The following is a 22,432-nucleotide window of genomic DNA, read 5'->3' on the forward strand; positions in this document are numbered from 1 at the left end:
AGCTATATCTCTTGCAGTGTAACCGTATGCATGTTAATGCTGTGCTTTTATTATGTTGGAAGCTGCCCATGGTGACTGGGGCAACCTGGTCAAACTGACAGGTTATAAGCAATAATTTATTTATTTATTTATTATGATAAATCTCACTGTTTTCAGCTTCCCAGGTAGGTGCACGCAGAACTGAAGCTTCAATTTGTGGTTACTAATTTTATCACTATGGCTATTTGTGTTAAAGATCTACATTTAGATAAAAGCTTTTGCAGCTCTTATGATTTTTCTCTTTCTGAAATATCACTTTATGGCAGCAACAACTCAGGGGACTTGGTTTGGTCTGGAAGAGAGATGAATGACAAGGATTCCACTGTTTTGTTTAGTCATTTAGTTGTGTCCGACTCTTCGTGACCCCATGGACCAGTGCACGCCAGGCACTACTGTCTTCCACTGCTTCCCGCAGTTTGGTCAGACTCATGTTTGTAGCTTCAAGAACACTGTCCAACACTCTTTCATTTCTCACCTTATTCTTCTTTCTTTCTGCCTGTTCCTCTCACTTCTTTCCACAATGGCTCTTTGTTCCACATGCTTTCCCTCTCACAATACCACATGCATATATTTCTTTTCATAACTAAAGAAATCAAAATTTGCTAGGTGTACAGCCATGTTGTGGTGCACTAGTGTAATGGTGCAAATTCACACCAAAATCTGAAAGCAAACAAGTAAAGTCCTGATCTGAAAGGCAGGGCAATACAATCTCTCAACAGACAGATTCAGCTGAAGAAACCAGAAAATGGAACATAAGGGATAATGACTCATGGATGTAGTTTCACACTCCTCATGAATCCTTCATATATTCACCCTCTATGTGGCTGTGCCTTGGGCAAGAACTTTTATTTAATCCATCTAGAATGAACTGGGATGCTCACATTTCTGACATGACTCTTCCAAAGTTAAACACTGCAGAAGGCATTCCAAAAAACGAGAATCAAAGATGTGTTTCCTGACTGCTAAATCTTAAGCTTCAATAAAGTGATAGTTCTGGCTTTGTCTTTTGGGCATCAATCCAATGACAGGTGATTTAAAGCACTGATCAATATGCTACTATGCCATTTCACACAATGAGAACATGTGACCTGGAGGTTACAAGGAAAATCTGTTTCTCATTAGTTTTATCCTAAGCCATGCACTAGTCTGTCTTTTACATATTTGACAGCTCAAACAAGAGTTTAACAAGACAAAGATGTTGCTAGGTTCAATAATGCAGAAAATAGTTTTTTTATCTTCCAAATGTTTGTTTTTGGCAACACTTGAAAAATCAGAAATGTGAGATTGTGATGGGGCAGAGGAATAGTCCATGTGATGTATTATTTTCCCCCCCTCTTTGTTTATTTCCTCTGCTGTTCTAAGACAGCATTTTCTCCAAATAAATATACAGTGGAAATTATATGTCATATATGAAGGGAGTAAAAAGTAAAAAGAGGTTTGCTTCACAGAAACAATTTTCATATATCAGTAGTATATAATTTAACAAAATTAATAATACAGTGTCCCATTAAAAGGTCTCATGAACTCATGACATCAAGACACTTAGTTCATGTGAACAGAAACAGTAGGAACAAGCAATGTATCTGAACTGTATCTTTGAAGAAATAAGATATCCCCATGAAGACTTTTCTACTGAAATCAATGGGACTTAAACTCTTCCTTGTAAGTTTGACCTCGTTATGTTCTTACAGATTCTCAAATAAAGCTGAAGTAACTGAAATGCCTTTAGGGATCTTTTAAAACTTTTGATTGGGTGCTGTTTATGCTTGTCAAGAAGGCAACATTGCTACTCTTACCTAGAATGTCTAAGTGGTGGCCTACAACAAAATGTTGCATTGTGAAGTGGTTGTGTTCAGGGTTCCAGACACCTAAATCTGCTTACACAAACACTGTTCCCCCCCTCCTTGTTTGCCCAGCCTTTAGTCAGTACCCGTTGGGCTGTCGAATTTATTTGGAGGGGCCCGGTTGCTGGGGGATACACATGTACAGCATTTAAGCTCCAATGAATTCTCTTATTTCCCCATTCATGTATATGGCCGTGTCTCTCTTTCGTCCCTGTTGGTATTTAAATATAGCTTCTCAGCCTAACCTAGGAAGTGACCTATCTGTAGAAGGAGCTGGCTCCTCCTACCACAAACATGTTTATTTGTTCTCCTTTCTCAGTCACTCCATTCTAGTCCTCCTTTCCATCCAGTTGTCATGTTTTTCTCTCACTGAACCCAATTCAATGTATTTGGGCTATTATGGAACTCTTTTGGGGAATCTCTGCCCCTTTAGGATATTTTCCTCTAAAAATTTATCATACCTTCAGTTTACGCTGAGTCTAGCAATACCTCTCTTTTGTCCACAAGTAGTGTGGTTTTGGCTACATAAGCATGAGTATGGGGATTCTCAGATATGCAGTAGTACATGTTTCTTCAAAGTCAAATTGCATACTGTGAATGGTATAACGGGGGGAAATAAAGTATTAAATACATTCTAAAAACCTTTTAATGTCCATCTTATGCACTTTCCATTCAGTTTTCCTAAACTAAGCATATATTCTACAGTTTCTTCCAAAGCAGTCTGCTACTGTGTTTTCTGTGGTAAACAGGAATGAAATTTTAAAATGGTTTCCTGAGTGGTTTCTATTAAGTGCCCATTGGCTTACCCTGGCAAAATCCCCAAGCCACCTAAAGTCCTGAAACCCTCAGAAAATTCTGTGTTAATGTAATACCTGTGGAAAATGAAAATTATTCAGGGAAAACACACACCCTTGTTTACATGACCTACACTATACAGTATATGTGAACTTAACTGCATATTGGCCTCCACAGCTGATGGATATGAATGATTTTTCTCCCTTCGGCAATCATTATTTAACCATTACCTTTAGCAACACAAGCCCAAGTAGTTATTTGGATCTGCATCTCCCCCCCCCCCCCCAATTCTAAGCATGACATGATTGTCCACATAGTGTAACATGACCTGGGAAGATATAGTCAATTGCTTCCCAGCCTGTAAAAATGCATGTAGGATCACCATGTAGTATTTTTGTCAAGGCTGATAGGATTCTCTTTCATTCCCCCCCCCCCGCTACAATCAATCTCTTATACCATCACAGCTGAAAATATTTTTCTCTCATTATGTCAGCTTTTTAACTTTACCCCTTTCTGCTATTATTTAGAAAATTTTCAAGGAAGAGAAAATCATCATGTTTAAGTATGCCTTTTAATCAGAATGATTACACAGGAATTTTCATTCTTTTTAAATAATTTAAACATGTACCATCTAAGAGACTTTGACACCCGCCCCCCCCCCCCCCGCCGGTCCATTGCCCTAGTTCAAATTTAATTTCAAGGATTCTAAAGAAGGAGTAGTCATTCCCTTACTTTTGCTGCTTAGCAATTTTCTCTTCGATGCTTCTCTTGATATCCTTGCTTTTTAATTTTATCACATTATGCTAAGGATTGCTTCTATGAAAATAATGGAAAATGCTACCTGAGTCTATGTTCAATGTCCTGTTTTACTGGCACTTAAACTTTAGTAGGGAAGAGTGACTTCATCCAATCACATGTGCTGGACCCTTGCATATCTTGCCGTATTATATCAAATGTCTATCTGGATCCAGTAGGCTATGAATTCATCATTGCAAGAAGAAACAGTCCCAGCCACTTTAAAAGAGGTGATAATTAGATTGTCTTGAAAAACAAACTAGCCTAGACCTATTAACAAGTCCAAGATGGTCACAAATATCCCCTTCCTAAGTAAGGTATTTGACTGGGTGATCTAGTTCTAGATTCTCATGGATAACGCTGATTTTCTATTTTAGTTGGGTTTTCTCTATTTGAGTTGGGTTTCAGGCCTGGTTTTGGAATGGAAAATTTCTTTGTTGCCCTGTGGGATGACTTTTGCCAAGAAGTGTGCAAGGAATAGTAAAAAGGAAAAGGTGACGCCTTTTAAATTTTATTTTATCACACCTTTATAATAGGCATATTTGTTTGGCACTTTTAAATAACTGCACCAAGTTCTTCGCCCTGGCTGGTTTTATGGTGGTTTGCATTTATGCTGCTCTGTTTATGCTGGCTTTTAGATAGTTTCTCTACTGCTGGTTTTATTGTTTTAAACTTTGGATTGTATAATAAAAATGCATTATACATCTTATACATAAGACGCTGCAAACAACTTAGTTATATGGGTAGTATATAAATGTGATTAATAAATACTATCATAAGAGTACTGACACATTAGTTGAGTATAGTACATGTGTCACAATAATACATGTGTCAGTAAGTGCAATTTGCATCTTATTAAATGTGGACTGCAAATAGAAACACCCCTTTCCCCACCTGTGTGAAGGAGGATGTCTTACACTGCTCTGTTATGTCTTATATGACTTGTCTTGTTTTCAGTCTTAGACTCCTGCCTAGAACTACAATTCCCTCTTCTGCTATTCTAGGGTTGGTTCAAGCATGTGAAAGGGAATTCCCATACATCTTCATTTTCAGGCAGGTAGCTCAGCTTACTTGTTCAGGTCTGGAGTGCAATTATGGTAGTCCTCATGATTCAAGGTTTGAATCAGAGCTAATAAAAATGTTTCCACTTTAAGATTTTTATAGACATGGGAATCTTTCAACAGCTACAGGCAAACATGGACACGTTTCTCAAAAGAGACTGATATGCTAACCCCAAAGAAAAATATAAATACTATATTTCAGAAGCTTGAGGAACATTTTGAGGCTCAGCTCAAAAATGAAAATAAGTACAGACTACTCCTCAAATTGCACTCCCTTTCTAGTCTCTTTCTCCTGCTGGACCTAACCATCTCTTCCTTGTTCTTATGTTTATTTTCTTTTAACATTTCCTTTTTCCTGTTGTCTCTGCTTGGCAGCAGACACATAAATTATCTACTTGAATGGCATCTTTCTTTTCCTCAATTCTCTCCTGAACAATAAGCCCCCTTAGGATGAAATATTTTAAAAGGAGCCAAGTTCCTGGAACTTGGAAGCTAAAGAAGAAACGAAAGCCAATATACCACCTCATCTGCAGATTGGTAAACTTCCAGAATTTTCCACTCTAGTATTCTTCTTAACCATGGTAATAGGACAATTAAAGTAAACCCAGACTTCTGTTTAGATCTTCCACCTTCCTACCTGGAAGGATCACAGTGATACAAGAGACAGCAATGTACAAAGGGAGATGTCAGGAGCCAAATTCATCATCCTACAGTTCAAAATCTGCACAAGCTGTCCACTTTCCTTAGCACCTGGAGGATGGCAACAACACAGCCTATCCGAGAAGATACATAACTCAGAGCATTAACATAAAATTCCAGGCATGCATTTTTTAAAGTTTTATACCATTTGTATGAATTTGTAAAAAGAATTCCAGTGTGGGAAGAAGACCTCCCACTGACACCATGGCAAAAATCCTAGACTTCTGTCTTGGCTATAAATCACAAAAAGAAATACACTTTCCTCACAATGTGAAGAAAACACTGGTTTCACTTTCCTATATTTCCTTGTGTAATATAGCCAGATTTTCGTCCCTAAGATGCCCAACATAATATAATGTTTATTGCCCTAAACTGTCAGAAATTGTTTCTCTTTAGCATTCTTCTGTCAATCAGATTCCAGTTGCTTAACTTCACGCACAGAGACTATTCTGAAAGCAAATGTAAAACAAAATTCTCTCATGAATATCAAAACATTTTCAACTACTTCTAAAAAATTGCCTATTTTTTCCTCCCAGGCCTGGTCACTATTGACATTTCAGACAGAATCATAAGCCAATAGGTACAAGGTTAACCAAGCCAGTTGCTATGGCAATGGCCCAGTGCTGTCTATATAAGTGATTAAGGCATGTCAGTTCAGCGTTGCCGGGATCTTGGGTCTATGTGTCAGAGTCAGTCTTTGAGTCTGTCTGTGAGCTGGAGTCTGTGTTATGCCTTGAAACTGGAGCAACAGAAATACTTTGAACTTGTATACAAGCTGTATGTATATATGAACATCTGGAACTGTATTACTGAAGCTTTATCTTCTGCAGCAGTAAACTGTTTTGGACCTTAAGGCGCCTCTACATGGTGACTAGAACTGGGGACAACTTCCGCTACATGGGTACCTCACCTCAGATTTCCAATATTAATGTAATAATAGCTCCTGGCTATTCCCCAAGTGATCCACAAGAACATGAGATGGGCTCAAGCACCAGCTGTTCTAGTGTGTTATCAAAAGACATGATGGTATATCAACAGATTAGGTGATGCCAACAGACCATAGTGCAAACAGGTGAGATAATGGATGTTTGCTTTACTCTATTTTAGCATGCCATCACTCAGTGATTCCCTAATGAGATCCTCCGATATGTACCTACTTCCTGCAGAAACACACAAATTGCTGACTGTGATCTGAATTGTAAACTGAGTCGATTAAACAGAAAATACAAGTACCTCTCAATGTAACCCATTTCTTCTCCCCAACCCACCTAATATAAAAATGTGTTTGTCATCACTACAGTGGTACCTTGGGTTACATACGCTTCAGGTTACATATGCTTCAAGTTACAGACTCCGCTAACCCAGAAATAGTGCTTCAGGTTAAGAACTTTGCTTCAGGATGAGAACAGAAATCGGGCTCTGGCGGCGTGGCAGCAGCAGGAGGCCCCATTAGCTAAAGTGGTGCTTCAGGTTAAGAACAGTTTCAGGTTAAGAACGGACCTCCGGAATGAATTAAGTACTTAACCTGAGGTACCACTGTATTAACAATTGTACAATATAATACATAAGAGAAAAATAAACCCCACAATTTAGAATTACCTGTGCCTGATCAACAGACAGATTTTCATCATAGTCATATAGGCTATCCAGATCTTCCAAACCAACATCATATGTTTCAGAGTCATAAGTTACAGGACTCCTTGTAGGACCAGCCAAAACAGCATCAAAGAAAAAAAAATGCATGAAAATATTTGCAATGGCCTTCATTCTTCAGTCTCCTAGAGGAAGAGAGCATATACGTGATTATTAAAAATATAAATGCAAATATCATATGAAATATTATGCATAGGTTATTGAATACTATTAACTAGAAATGTGATGAGCTAAGGAGTTTTACAAATAATTTGATGTGTGTATACACAGTAATCGGTCACATGAGCCATGATGGAAATCAGGAGAGTGCAACACTTCAGAGAGAAACATTTTCAAATGATACTTATTCTATTTAGACATTCTACTTCAGCATATATAATTGGAATTGTTTGTTAAGTAAACAATATACATACTTGTACAACTGGATGTATAAGGGCAACATTCCCAATTATACACTACTCTAAAAGTGATAAACTTTGGCTCCATGGTTAAGAAGTCCTGATGGGATTCATATTGCCTCCTTTGCGGTCAGTGGACATCACAGGTGCATAGCTGTGCTCCATCGCTATGTTGGTCGAGACTCTTAGTGGGGTGGTTGTACAGAGCAGGTTGAATACATTAGGAAGAGTGATCACCTGGATCCAGAAATCAGAGGATACTCTAGGCCTGCTCTCCCCACTTCCCGCTCAGCTTCTTTCAATACTTTGGATTGTATTTTAGTGTTGTGGTCTCCTGTAAGAGACTGCTACCCTATAGCATCAGGTGCTCCCCTGATAGCTAGGAGTCCAGCACATATACCTAAATAGATACAGTGTGGTTATGGGATAAAGCCAGACCCCCATATGGCTGAAATGGGACTAATCTGTTCATAAGCATGGGCTCAGGCCACGAGATTCTGGGCTAGAAGTACGCTGCCTAAAATCTATACTGCACAATAACTCATCTAGAATATTCTTCCTGGTTCTGCAATGAGTGACTCCAGGTTCATGCACATGTTGTTCCAATGGGCTGAATGCAAGTTCTGGTGGCAATGTGAATGCAGCCCATGAAACTGGATTTTGAACTCACAGAGCCTCTGCAAGCTTAAGCGTGCTGGATTGGGCTAGGTTATAACTATATTGTTTACAATTGTTTTATTGAAATCTAAAGTAGATCCGGAACACTGGTTTGAATTTTGTTTAAAATACTGGCCACTGCCCAACTAGTTAGTCACCCTTAAGCCAAAGTGGAATCAATGTGCTTTGTTAGTTGCAACTAACTTGTGCCAAGCACAAATAGCTTTAGTTGGATAGGAGCCATGTGGTCTGAACATTAACAGTCTTCTCTTATCATTTTAAAGCAATGCACACCAAATTTTAAATACCCCTCCCCCATCCAATTTTCAATCTTCATTGTATCATTCACATACATTGAGGGATTTATATGGGGAAAGTGTGAATACACACACACATGCACACACTGTATTTAAACTGAGAAAGCAGCACATGACTTTTTACACATTTAGAAGCTGTGCTTAAAGAACAGCACACAGTGTATGATATTAGAAATTCATGAGACAATTTGTCTTTTGAGGTTCCCTAGACTGAAACAAACTGATATTAAGCCTCTTGAAAGAAGGCCTTTGTGAAGCAGGTTTACACATGGAGGCATGAAATTCCAATGGGAATGGTGAACAGCACAAGGCGCTCATTTTTCTCTTGTACACTTTCCAGTTTTTTTAGCTACCTAGAAGACATAACCTACAGCCGGCAGACTCTCTTTGCCTATAACCAAGGGTTAACTGTATTGCGTTTTTCAGAACTGATTTATTTACAGTGTTAAAGGTTTGTCTAAAGAGTTGCTCTACAGATATGTTATTATGCTGATAACTTAGGAACCTCTTATACGTCAATGAACTTATTTGGAAATTTTTGTAATAAATAGTATAAGGACAGTCTAACTTGGTTATTTTTTCTGTTTATTTAGATTTCCAAACAGTGTGTTGATTTGTTCATATTGTAGCTTGTACTGTTTTTACTACTGCTCATATTGTCTAGAACTTCTAATTTGCAAAGTAGTTGATTTTTTGTTGTTTACATTCTCACAAGGAGCTCTGAAGTAAGTCCCTGACTATCTAAATGTGTAAATGTAATGCTGAAACTGAGAGACTGTGTCTTTGAACACATGACTGGACCCATGTCTTCCAGATCCAAAACCATCACACTACCCACTGAACATACTGTTTTGTTTTACTGGAAGAATAAGAGTTTGGACCTGGCAAAAGAGGATATTATATCATATTACTATTTTATTGTTTTATTATATAATTTAGATTACATTTACAAATAAAGAAATATAATCTAGCATTTTGGAGCATATTTGGCTGTTGAAGACTACATCTAAAGAAAAAAAACCACACTAATCTCTCTCATATACGGTATATATGTCTCTGTATATGTGTTGTATACACACACACACACACACACACACCTGTAAATCTGCTTGGTCCACTAAAAACTGCTTGTGAAATCTGTGTGTCTCTGTACGCCTTTTAGAGTATAAGCAAAATATTGGAACATACTGTAATTACACTGGCATCTACAAGAGCTGTCAAATATTTTGATGCCAATAATGTATTACTCTCTCACAGGAAGGTACTAAGAAATAGCCATATAAAAATAACATAAGGTACATTTTTATAATTCTAATTCTTCTCAAAATATTAAAATGTGTTGCTTAAAAATAGCTTCTGCTTTTTTATATATAAAAAATCCAGATGCTAATCAATAAAGAAAGAAAGAGAAAACTTACCTTTGGCTCTTGCTTTCTCAAATGGCACAGAATTACTCAATGCAGAGCCTGTGGTATTTGACCCTAACCAATGGCAGTGGGGTGCCTGGTTTGTGGGAGGGTGGTACAGGAAGCTCTAATCCTGAGAAAATTATTGGTGCTTAAACACCTTCATATCACAATTTCTGAAAGAAATCTACGTGCAAAAGCTAATGATGTAACTGGGTGCAATTTGTTTTTGCAGAAAGAGGATTTTAAAACCCATTACTGCACCAGCTAATACATCATTCAGCATTTCCAAAAATAAACAGAAAGCTCTGAACACTTGAGCCTGTGTTTTTTAAGCCTAGTAGTAAAAAAAGGAACAACTAAACACATTGTTATATAGTTTCTGTTAGTATTAATACAATTATTTATTATTTTATTATGCCAAATGAACATTTGGTGTGCAAAGTGTGTTTCAGGAAATATTTACATCCATCCTCTTAACAAGAAACTTGAGAAATACGATAATATTTTCACTAGACATTTGAGCAACTGAAGCTAAGAGGAAATGACATCCTCAAGGCCATCCAAAGAGCTCAGGGCTCAGTCGTTTGACCCAATTATCCCCAAATTAAAACACTGCAATAACTTCAGTCTAATCACCAGAAGGATTTTCCTCTTCGCTAATTATGATTATAAATGAAACCCAGTGCAGTGCATTCCACACAATGCGTATTTTAATCCCAAAAATCGCAACTGGAAATCATTTGGTAGGGTTTCACATGTTTTACCACATTTTAGCTCCTATTGTCTCTTTGCAAGATGCTTTTCACAGTGAAACACATGCCTGCCATACTCAGAAATTGCTCTGGATTGACCAACACTGGTGCATGAGAAGATGCCAAGCAAGCGGTGTTCATTTTGCAGCCCTTGGTAGCTAGCTGACGTTCCCCGGAGTATTCGAAATAAATGTACACATATCTTTCTTCTTTAATCTTTAATCCAGCTAGTGTAGAATGCAGCTGCTAAACTGGTAAGCGTGGCAGCCCTATGGAGCCATCTGACATCAGGCTTGAAAGCACACAGTGACCGTCAGTGTGGGCCCAATTCAAGGTGTTAGTACTAACATATAAGGCCCTACATGGCTTGGACCCAGTACCTAAAGGTGTCTTTCCCAGTATCATCTATCTTGGATCCTAGAATCAGTAGGTGAGGGCTTGTTGGTACTGTTACCACACGGAGATGCCTGTTTAACAATGATCTGTGACAGGGCCTTGTCAGGGGTGGTTCCCCATTTGCAGACTGCCTTTCTAAGTGAAGAGCATCTCTCATTACTGATTTGCAGGATAATTTTTTGTTTAAAACATTCCAATTGACCCTGCCATTTGATGGCTGAAAGACATCCAGGTAACCCTGAGATTGCTGATGGGAGTATATTTTTAACTTTTTTTAATAGAATGTTCATAAACTATTTTTAGTTTTCTTTTGTAATGTTTTCTTAGTGCTTGGTATGCTGCCCTGGGCTCCTTCGGGAGGATGGGCAGAATATAAAATAAATAACAGTGACAACTGTTGCCAGCTTTGTCAGGTTTTGTACTGCACGTAGAACACAGCACCTGCTAGTCTGGTCATCTTTTGGCATCTTTCCCTACACCTCAGTCAGCAAAGTGCCTTAGTGAAGGCATGGAGAGGAACTGAAAATGTTTGTCCACAAAGTTTGTTCCTCAGTGATCCTGGGGGCACAGACTTCCTTCCGAGTAACAGTGACTTTGGTGACATGTTGGTGAAAGGGGCCCACACCATAATGCTGGCAGTCCTTCCGGGTGTAGGAACTTCAGCAACTGGGCTTTTCCACAGCCACTTCTCCTCAGCAGGAACTGTGGCACTTTTGCAATGACGGCCATTGCTCTCTCAAGGCACAGCCTTCTCAATGCCACATCCACCCGCACCCTGGGTATGAGATAGGTCTCCTGCTTCCCTACTAATAGACTAAATAACTAACAAGCTCTCTCAGTTGCCCTGTGATGTTTAGATAAAGGGGGATATAGAAAACAAATAAACAAATGGGCCCCCCTTCTTCCCCCACCCTCTTAACCTAGATGGGGCTGTCATTTCTTAAACGGGTCACAGATTGTATTGGAGAAATACAATTCATTTAACCAAATAGTAGCAAACAGAAGTGTTCAGGGTAAACAAAAGAAAATACACAAGTGCGCCCCATATAAAGAGAAGGCCTTGTAGTATAGTTTAAAAAAACAAAAAAAAGTAATGAATTCTAGCTGAGGCCTAGTTAAGCCTGAACTCTGCAAGATATTTCCTCATCTCTGAGAGGCCTGCTTGCTAAGTAATTATTTTGAGATCTCCCTTTTCTCTCTCCAAAGTACTGTATATTGTTTGTCAACATTGATGCGGCCTTGTCCTTGTGCGAATCCCAAACCAATTCCTCCCCACAACTCAGGCTGTAAAGCATCAAGGTATATTTCCAATGGCTTGATGTAGGTGAACTGTAGGTGACCTCAGACTACTTAAATCACTTTGCAGTTTGAACAAAGGGAGCTTGCACTGAATATTTACTGGATGCTGGTGGGCATTTATGTCTTTTTTAAATCTTTCCCCCTTGCAATCTCATCTCACTAGCTCCCTCAGTCTTAGTTACTTCTCTTTCCTCACACCCAACTCTAGCTCTAACCCTGATAATTCTCCCCTCAGAGTGTACATAACTCCTCCTTTGCGGGGGTGCCATTTCAGGGTGGGAAGAAGAGGGCTTATCTTGCAAGGAAAGGAAACAGGTTACTCCAAACTAGTTTTCTTCAGGAAAGCAGAAAGACAATTGTAATAAATGGGCTTCAGGTTGATAAATGGCTTGAGTGCAGCACAACAAGCAGAATCACCTGGATTCTACCAGCTGAAGCAGTAACTGTGGTGACAAAGCTATAACCGGGTATTTTATTAATTGTATTTAAAGTTCTGAAACATTTATATACATGTGGTGTGGTGCAACTTCCCAAACGTATCCTACATTTAAATATCCAGGAGATAGTGAGCTGCATTGACATTTAATTTCACTACTCAAAGGAATGGCTGCCACATGCACACAAATACACAAATCTTCCTGCAGTGGCTTCACTATTTCATATGTTAATCTTAATTAATCTAGAGTAAGGACTTGTTGACATTACTAATGTTGTTGTTGCTTCTTGCATTTTGCAGAGTATAATGGACAAAATAATCCCAACTAAAGCAATGAATTATTACATGCTTGATGCCAATAGATGACCATGTGGAAGCAATCATTAGGTGGTGCAATTTAAAGTTGTTTCCATGTGGCATCTACAATGAACAGGTTTATCTTCCTTCACAGATGTAAGGAATTAGATTAAAAGAGAGTGTTGGGCTGTGCTCATGACCTGGTTGCCAGAGGAACTAGGGAACACAGCCCAAAGAGATTGTCTTCACAGCTGCCATATATAAGCAGTCAAAGATTAATAACTGTTGGAATCTAAAGAGCTACAGTAGGTGAGGTTCAAAAGAATTAGTTACTTTTTATTTCGCAAGTAGTTATAATCCTGACAACAGCATTAGTAACTATTCCACCGTCTTCAGTTTTTCTATTGGTATGTTCCGAAGCTACACTCAACCAACTTCCAAGTCCTAACATTGCCTTGTTTCCCTAAACCAGGCCTAGTTGAATGGATTTTTCTGGAAACTGGGTTCTGAAAAAGAAAATGCAGTTTCACAAAAGATACCCAATACAGCAGATCTAAAAGGACATTGATTACAGGTAAGAATGTCTACTTCTTGTATTCAAACCTCTTCTTCATTGTAATAGTACTGATAGTGCACCATTGATATGCATGGCACTCACTGTACAGGTCCCTGTCCCACACAGTTTACAATCTAAAATTTAACAAAGGGGAAGAAAAGTGAGATAAACGTGCCTCTAACAGGGAAAGAATATATGCTAATGTATTTTTCACATCCTGGGACTTAGCTTATATATGGAATAAGTACTAAACAATCCCTTAGATACATATTCTTTAGATATGCCACTTCACTATAATTATATGAAAACAGTGTCTTTTAAAAACTAATAATATGGTTGCCTTTTTAGTAGATTGATGATGCTTTCTTGTGTTCAAATGCTTCACTTTGGATGATTTGGAATGAGAAAATCTGTTGCTGTGCTCCATTTTGTTTTGTTTTTACAACCACAGTATGTTTCAGATTATTGAACTGTAGCATGTGTGTGTGTGTGTGTGTGTGTGTGTGTGTGTGTCTGTCTGTGTGTCTGTGTGTCTGTCTATCTATCTATCTATGAATGTATATATTTTTGTAGCTTCAAGAAAACCAGCATTGGGAATAATTGCCTAAATTTAAATGAGTCTATCATGACTTGAAATAAACAGTTTTAGTAGACCAGTTCAAATTCTGCATTTGTTAGGTACTGCAATATTTGGGGGAAATAGTGAGCGTAATTTATGTTGTCCTCTCCCCTCCCCCCACAAAAAAATATATTAGAGGGCTTGGGATATGAATCTGATTCCAGGCTCTGGAATCTGATGGAATCTGATTTGGAATCTGATTCCAAAGACCTAATGTCACTCTGTTTTCCCAAAATCTGCCATATGAAAATATTTACCATCTGTTCCCAGTTGTATCAGTTGTACTTATTGACTATTGTTTGCTTTTGGCTCTCATGGGCAACATCTCCAAACTGGATGACAAAAAATAGTGGGGAGAGGGGATAGCACAAATTAAAATGGCAAGTTCTCCATTCACAACCAATGCCTCATTAAACTATGTGTAATGAAACACTGATGTCATGACAGTCCAGTTCTGCAGTTTGTGAGTCCAAAGACTGAAAATATTTTGAAAGGGAAAAAACTAAGAATTCTGTTTAAGAATTTTTTTCCATCTCTTCATCCAACAACTAGTGATGGCTGGGAGTGGGAGGAACAAAATATCTCGTGTTAGTTCAGTGCATGCTTCTTGGACACGTGGAATACTGCTGTGGTCTGCTGTGTCAACCTCTCCTGCACAGTTGAAGCCCACCATAATTGAGGATGAAAGAAATGGAGGTGGGGGTGGAGGTTGAGAGCCAACCAAATCCATGATAGGTTGGCTATTGTAGATATGCTGGTACTAGGTAGGGAAAATACTGTAATTCAGAACTCAAAATAAAAATTAATGAAGTGTTACTTGTGGAGTTGCATACCATTAGACTACAGCTTCAAAATGAAGTTGTTTGTATCGTTTGGTACTATTAGGTTGAAATCCTAAACATGCTTACAGTAGGCTTTACTTCCTAATAAGCATCATATGATTCTGCAGTTCTGGAATCAGCTGTCTCAACACTTTTAATAGACTTTACTGGTTAAATTAATCAATACTAAATATACATTAATTATATCTCATATGCCACTGAATAAAGATGCATAATATATGACGTAGGTTTTTCCTTTAGCAGTTACTTTTTCTCCTTCAGCCATGAAATATGAGACTCTTTGTTATATAAAACATAGCTCTTGCAAACTTTTCCTTTAGACTTGCCAGTGATAGATGATTTAATTCTTTCCAGCTACACAGTTGGTTGAGTAGAAATTTCTTGCATGTGGTACATAAAAAGGACAGATGGGTATGATCCTAGAGATGTGTGTCCCTTTTTACAACTGCTATGAATATTTTGAATACAAGTTCAAGGGATGCATTAATTACGTGAAGTTGTACCTTGTGATGTGCCATTTGTAATTTACTTTGTTAGACATTCATTTATACTTGAGTTGTAGTTCTTTTGCACCTTTTGCATCAACATATTCTTTAGACACAGCTGTTATTGTTTAAAAAAGTTGCAAAACTTATAAACCTTGCTGTGCTGCATCCTCAATTCTTTTCTGTTGGACTTTCAAGAATACCATTAAGTTCACATAGACAGTACTGCAACCCCCCCCCCAAAAAAAAACCCCAGGAACTGTCGGTGTTGCCTTGAATTGGTCTTATGCATTGTAGTTTCCATTTCTTGCATACAGTCATATAGCAAACATTTTCTATATTTCTGACACAGATTCTTAATAGTGCTTATCAGCATATTTTATATATGGGCAATTCCAAACAGATGGGAATATTGGTTTACTGTGGCAACTTAAAGGCAAACTAACTAAGACTTTCATAGGCAACAGCATGGTATAAGTTCGCCGACTGGAAAACCTTATGCTTTTATGTGTTCTCTTATTCCCCTCCCCAACACAAAAAGCTTGGGCTTGGGTCATTATGTATATCTGCACTTATCTTATTATCTAGTGCAGGATTGACTTTGGGTGGCAAGGTCATCAGTTGTTTCTGTTATAGCCCTATAATCTTGGACAGGACGATGATTGGCTTCTCAGAGTAGGGCTAGGAAACATGTAAAATTTGCAATTGGAGAGAAAGGAACATGGTCAAGTGTTCAAAACTAAATATATGATAAAAACTAATTAGTGAATCACATTTCTTTATTAACATCATCATCATCATCATCATCATCATCATCATCATGTAAAGTTGTTTGACTAAAAATAAATTACTATGGCTACTGTGGCTCTAGTTATGTATAATTTAGCATGCAAATCTACTTTTTCGGAAGGTAAAGATAACATTTACCAAGTAGAGATGAACAGATTTGTCAATTTCAGCTCCCCTTTCTCATTTTTCCAATTTTAAGTTCAGTTTGCTCCATTTCTATGCCAGTTTACATTTGGTTAAATAAAGCCTGCACAAAAATTTGAACACAGTTCATGTGCCTTTCTCCTAACAAAAGCATTTTTTTGCAGATATCTATGTGCACTTTTTCAATAAACAGATACCTAAGGCTGCTTCTGCTGTTCATGTGCAATGATAAGTGAAATGTGTTTGTAGCAATGTTAGTGTTTTAGGGATGTACATAACTTGCATTCATCTTATAACTCTTCCCTCAAAATTCCTTAGATGCTTTGCTAAGGTATACCTTGAAATTTCTTACAGGTGGAATTTACTGGCAATTCTGCTGGTATATCATGAGGGAATAGTACAAGTAAGAAAGTACTGTGTAAACATCACTGCTGGTGTAAAGCCATGCTCCATGCATATGGAGCTTCTGAACTGTACGATTTTACATGTTCATTTTTGTAAAGAGAGATATTTGGCCCCATTTTAACAAAATGAAGCAATGTTGCAGCTGTTAATGTATTCAATATAACACTTTCCGTGAATGAAGAGGGTGGGAAAGAGATTTCTGCTACTTATTTTTATCATTAAACATGCTATCTGGCATCTACAGCAATGCTCTTTTTTTAAAAAAAAGATAACAAAATAAGCAATTATATATTCTACTTTTGCTTAATATGTGAAATGTACTACACCTGAATCTGCAGGCCAATATGTATAGAGTGTAGAAGAAGAATGCCAAAACTTTTATGGAACCCACAGCTAGATAATACATTTGAGTAGCAAAAGCATCGTCTTAATAGAGTGACATTTAAAATAATTGGGACAGGTTGGCTGTACCAAGAGAGTATTTTTGAGAAAGAAAAAGAAGTGATGAAACACTAACAATTAAAAATCAAACTGCATGGGGGGACAGTATAATTGATCGAAAAACACCTGGAAATTCTAACAAGTTTAATGCCAGCAAAACCTGTTTACTAACGCAATAATGCTAACACTAAGCTGTCCTTAAATAACAACAGCATGAAGAAGTCGGAAGCATAACATGAGGTCAAATGGAATTGGAGGTTTGATTTCATTGCCATCCAGGCGGAGATAGCGGAGTCGTGGTAAGTTCCTCTCATAGACATGATCCCCTGGGATAGGAACTGGACATATTTGGGTTCCATTAATACCTAAAACAAAAAAACAAAACAAGAGCATAAGAAAAGTGGTTGGGAGTCATTGTCTTCCCTCCCCACAAAAAACTCACCAAGTAAATATTTTAAATATGATCCTGTAAGATTAGGACTTGTTGGGAAGCCAGAGGAATCACAGTTCAGCATTTGTTTCCTTCTATTTTTTTATCATGGAAGATGATCAGCAGTCACCTGATGCTCAGCAGTCACCAGGTGATGAGGCTGCATGTTCCCTCTTAAAACTTGGCAATATCTTCTTCACTCCTTGTGAGGAGTGGTGTCTAGTAATTTTGATTTGCCTGGTATTTGAATTTTCTAGCGTGATTGTTCTTTGAACTAGAAGCTCTTAGTGTTTCCCATCTGTAAAATGGGTAAATTGTTTTTGGAAGCAATGCCTAATTCTGTCGTGCTATCATGCATGTGTGTGATAATGTGACTCGATGTGTGATTTGTGGTTAGGCTCAGCAGCTTATGGTATGCACTAATTGTTTCTGTTTTATTCTTGTGATGCAATTGCAGTCTGGTTTGCATTAAGCTGATCTTTGCTGGCCCGGTATCATGCTTGGATGGTTTGCTTAATGGTAAGGGATCTGCCAGCACACAAAATATCTGTGTACCTTAGGTCAGGGATGGGGACCATTCTTCTGTTAACATGTATATTCCTTCTGCGGCAATCTATTGTGAATTATAAATCATTATTGTGTGAATCCATCCCTTTGGCTGTTCCCCCAGCTCAATCCTCCTCCTCCTCCTCCTCTGCCTGTGGGCTTCCATAGCCACATGAAGTTAAGCTATGGGCCACAGAGTCTGCAATATTGTCTTAGGTGAACAGAGCATTCTGTGCGCTCCACCCCCCCTTCAGTTAATAAGACCCATTTACATTTTACTTTGGATCTCTAACCATGTGCTAGAATTTGTTTTGTGGGAGCTGACCCTATGTTCCTTGTACTTGATCCTCATCCCATTATATGTGATCACAAATATGAATGCTGAATGCCAAAAGTCCAGAAGTGAATGCTTCCATTTTCGAACACGCCTTGGAAGTCAAATGGCTTCCGAGGCACATTTCTCAAGTTTCCCCATTGAATTTGCTGACAGACCTTTGGTCCTCGGTTTTCAAACATTTTGGAAGTCAAGCGGACCTCAGGAATGGATTATGTTCAAAAACTGAGGTTAGACAAAATAGGGCTTAGTCACTAGCCAATGGAATTTACAGTTTAGATCAAATGTACAGAACTTGTATTTCTGAAATACAATAGGTTCTCATTAAACCAGAGCTGGTCTGGTTTCTTCTTGCTTCCAGTGGCGTAGCGTGGGGGGTGCAGGGGGGGCCGGCCGCACCGGGCGCAACATCTGGGGGTTAGGGTTAGGGGGCGCAAATCCACGGGTTAGGGGGCACAAATCCACGGGTTAGGGGGTGCAAATTACTTGCCTTGCCCCGGGTGCTGACAACCCACGCTATGCCACTGCTTGCTTCTAATACCTATACACTTTTGGACTTGTGAATGCATGTGTGTGTGCATGGGCATGTGTGCACAGCACTGCAACATTTGTGCTATAAACGGGAGGAGTGTGGGGGAGGGGTATTTCTGTGGAAAAAACTTCTGTTTGAGATTGCTGATATGCACTTACTGTCGATCCTGTTGTTGTCAAGATAAAGGTGCTCGAGGTGAACATTGATAGATGGGATTTTGGTGAGTTCATTGTAAGATAGCTGAAGGTCAAGAAGAGATGAAATGTTAAATATTTTGGATGGTAGACCTTTATCGGTTAACTTATTGTTGTTCAGTCGAAGGAAAATCAGTTTGAGCGTTGCATCAAAATAATTTTCTGGTATTGCTTCAATGGAGTTATTGTCCAAAAACAGCTGTATTACATTAGCTGGAGGGGTTGGTGGCATTTTTGTAAGTGAATTTTGAGCGATGTTGAGTAGCATGAGGCTGTTAAGTCCTTGGAAGGTGTCACTTGAGAGAGTACTGTCCAACAGTTTGTTTTGATGTAGATCTAGCGCAGTGAGGTTTTCCATATTGTTGAAGACCCCTGCGGGGATTGTAGTGATTTTGTTTCTTGCCAAACGCAGCTGCTCTAAGCTCAATGGCAATGGAGCAGGCACTTCTTCTAACTCATTATTCTCAAGAAATAAGTAGAGCAGATTTTTCAAGTTGCCGAATACACCCTTTTCAATTCCATTGCTGGTAATTTTGTTGTTGTTCAGATTTATCCATTTTAGTTGTGTGGCATTCACAAAAGATTTCCCTGTAACTGTTTCAATGAGATTGTTTTGGAGGTAGAGATACCAGATTCTTGCTGGGATGGCTGGAATTTCTTTAAGTTCCTTGCTATCACAGTATAAGGCATTTGGGAAACTAGGAGGGCAGAAGCATTCTTGTGGACATTCAAAGCTGTAGAAGGACCAGTCATATGTATCAGGCTGATCATACATTGGCCTGATATTACGAGTCCACACGGTATTGGTCAAGAAGACTACCAATAGTCTGGAATACAATTGTACATTCATAGTTAACCTTGGAGAAAAGGGGAAAATAGTTATAAGAAAGTATACATCTCCACAGTATCTTTTTTCTGAAAGCAACAATGTGCATTCCTTTATAAGGGTGAAATGCTGTCTTGCATGGTGTCACAACTTTTTTCAAGAGAAAAAAGAAGGGTCGTATCTTAAATTCAGGGGGAACTACAAGCTATGACTCTAAGTATAGTATGTTTCAATCTGGATTTCATTCCTTTTCCAGATATGGTAAGTGTGCACACATTCAGTTCATGTTTAAAAGAAGCTAGAGACAGAGCTTGCTTCTCTTACTGAATTTCAGTAACATTTAAAAACTTGCCTTTTTCCAAACTAGGGAGAATATTTAATGTGCAAAAATCACCCAAAACATCACCCAAAACAGAGGTGGCATACAGTAACTGACATAATTGCCTTTATTGACTGCTATCCAGTCCTAGTTTGGTCCTCCATGAAGAAACTCACATCTTCTTTTGTACTCCTAGATGAGAAGGCATATGGATCTTATTTTCTAGGCCTGGTTCTCATCACACACAAGAAAAAGATCAAAGAATATTTTAACAGCTGCTTGCTGGGTATGTTCCCTAGAAGTCTAGAGAGCTGTGTTTGAAAATCTACTCCTCTTCTTCAATCGTTCCCCTGTGCCCCAAATTATTGGCTTTCCTCTTTAAAATGTAAATTACTTAGGAAACAAATTCTCCCTAGAACTTCACTTTTATTGCTTGGCCACGTATTCAGATTTCTTTGTCAAGTTCTTTTTTTAAATTGTTCACATTAAAACTAACATTTTCCATAGCTATACATTAAAAAAACCTAACATGCAAGCCAAGTTACTACAATGCAGTAGTAATTATACAGCAACAATGCATCCCAAATTTTTATGTCTGTCTTGGTTTTCTAAAAGTAAGTATATATAACATTTCAAAAGAAAGAAAGAAAATAAGCTGGATACACTGGTGCAGAAAGGTTGGGGGGGTTTGGAGGGGTTTTTTGGGGGGAAGTATTAAAGAAAATCATAAGTCATAAGCATCACTGAATCAAAGGGAAAACCAATGCCTTACATGGGTTTTGGTTGTTGTTTTTTAAACGGCTGCTTCTCTAAAGTCCAACAGCTGAAAAGAGCTAACAGGCTTTGAAACTGCTGTCCACAAAATAGCAGAATACTGCCTGAAGTAATAAAATAGAAAGAAGAGCAAGTGAGAGAAACTAAATTATTTCCAGAGAAAGTCATACTGGATTTAGCACAATGTCTCTGACATCTTTCTCTTACAAGAAATATATACCAACATTGTTATAATGAGTAACTGAAATATTTTACCTTGTACAGGTTAGGTGATGATTTCTGGTGGCTGTTGGAAATCATTTAAGTACAAAAGTCTTTGTTTCCTTTTAACATTATTTGTAGTCTGAGCTCTTGTAAATTTGTAGCATAAAACCCTAAATATGCAGCAGTAATCCCCAGACACATTACCCAAGACACCTAACATTCTGTTGTTTCTAATTTGACAATGCTTGAGAATCTAGCTTACCTCAGCTTTCTTGGATTCTCTTCTGTTCTTCCTATTGGTCACTGCGGTTAGACTGTAAGAGGTTGACTCAGGCAACACGCAGTGTTTTATGAATACAGCCTAATATATACGCATCAATGACTACAATTGTTAACCCTTAAAATAGCTATGCACCTCAGCACCTTCATGCTAAAGTACAGGAAATCTTGGCTTTCACATCAAACAGTTGCAGCCCTTAAGGTCATTCCCAGAGATGTTAAACTCAAGTTTTAAAAGAATGAATAGACTGGGCAAAAGGAATCATTACTACATATATAATAAAATGTTAATAAATCATTTTCATCTTAATTAGGGAACAAAGCATTAAAACTGTGCCATCTGTTCCTGCGGAAACCTTTTATTTGATTATGATCAAAAACAGATGCAGGAATGTTTTTAAAGATATGATTCTTGATTAGGAAAAGTAAGTAAGATTATTTGCTAAGAAATTCTTTGATACTCTTAGAATAGTTTGATATAATTTGATGCTTATTCTGCATATGTTATTTTTGAATAACTTTCCAGAAATGGAACTGACTTCTGCCACCTGATATAATTTTTATGCTAATTAGTTTTAAGCATAAAGAGTTTTGCAGTGAGAATCATATGTATCCCACATGATACTAATAATAATAATAAAACAAAACATAAAGTGGTCTCCAGATTTGAAGAATCTGTTTGCTTTGAAATTGGCTGATGCAACTACTAAAGTGGGGTAGGAGGTAGTTATTGGAATGGTGCCTCCATGCCGTTACTGATGTGCAACAACTTGCCTGTAGTGTTCTGTTGGGGCACAAGGCACAAGTATCAATAGCACTAGCATGGTACTCACCCAACCTCCACCTGCCACTTGCAAGGGCGCATG

General features: G+C 38.2%; 2 protein-coding genes and 1 long non-coding RNA gene across 12 annotated transcripts in view; 1 reads left to right on the plus strand and 2 right to left on the minus strand.

Moving 5' to 3' along the window:
• Positions 1-13,066, minus strand: part of EPYC (epiphycan) — a 25,982-nt gene extending 12,916 nt beyond the window's left edge. Inside the window, exons 1-3 of one of the 4 annotated variants that reach the window (XM_082241035.1) lie at positions 11,257-11,355; positions 9,677-9,851; positions 6,833-7,011 (exon numbers count right to left, since the gene is read on the minus strand). In XM_082241035.1, coding sequence (XP_082097161.1) covers positions 6,833-7,000 — 168 coding nt within the window. In that variant the 5' untranslated portion in view covers positions 7,001-7,011; positions 9,677-9,851; positions 11,257-11,355. Of the gene's footprint in view, positions 1-6,832; positions 7,012-7,521; positions 7,542-9,676; positions 9,852-11,256; positions 11,388-13,047 lie in introns of those variants that run through there. The other 3 variants (XM_082241037.1, XM_082241036.1, XM_082241038.1) reach the window with 3 other exon arrangements.
• Positions 10,859-22,432, plus strand: part of LOC309542303 — a 220,030-nt gene continuing 208,456 nt past the window's right edge. For 3 of the 6 annotated variants that reach the window (XR_014224164.1, XR_014224165.1, XR_014224166.1), the window contains exons 1-2: positions 11,495-11,594; positions 13,320-13,421. This is a non-coding gene — a long non-coding RNA (uncharacterized lncRNA). The other 3 variants (XR_014224163.1, XR_014224167.1, XR_014224168.1) reach the window with 3 other exon arrangements.
• KERA (keratocan) lies at positions 16,111-21,714 on the minus strand. 2 transcript variants are annotated; one of them, XM_082241028.1, is made up of 3 exons: positions 21,550-21,714; positions 19,129-20,021; positions 16,111-17,493 (listed from the first exon to the last, which is right to left on the minus strand). In XM_082241028.1, the coding sequence occupies exons 2-3, from the start codon at positions 20,012-20,014 to the stop codon at positions 17,327-17,329; spliced, it is 1,053 nt and encodes a 350-aa protein (XP_082097154.1). In that variant the 5' UTR covers positions 20,015-20,021; positions 21,550-21,714; the 3' UTR covers positions 16,111-17,326. The 2 variants fall into 2 exon arrangements, with proteins under 2 accessions (XP_082097154.1, XP_082097155.1); XM_082241029.1 differs by lacking the exon at positions 21,550-21,714 and adding an exon at positions 21,339-21,511.

Source organism: Podarcis vaucheri (genome assembly GCF_965113315.1).
Source record: "Podarcis vaucheri genome assembly, chromosome: 10".
In the NCBI taxonomy this organism is placed as follows: Eukaryota; Metazoa; Chordata; class Lepidosauria; order Squamata; family Lacertidae; genus Podarcis; species Podarcis vaucheri.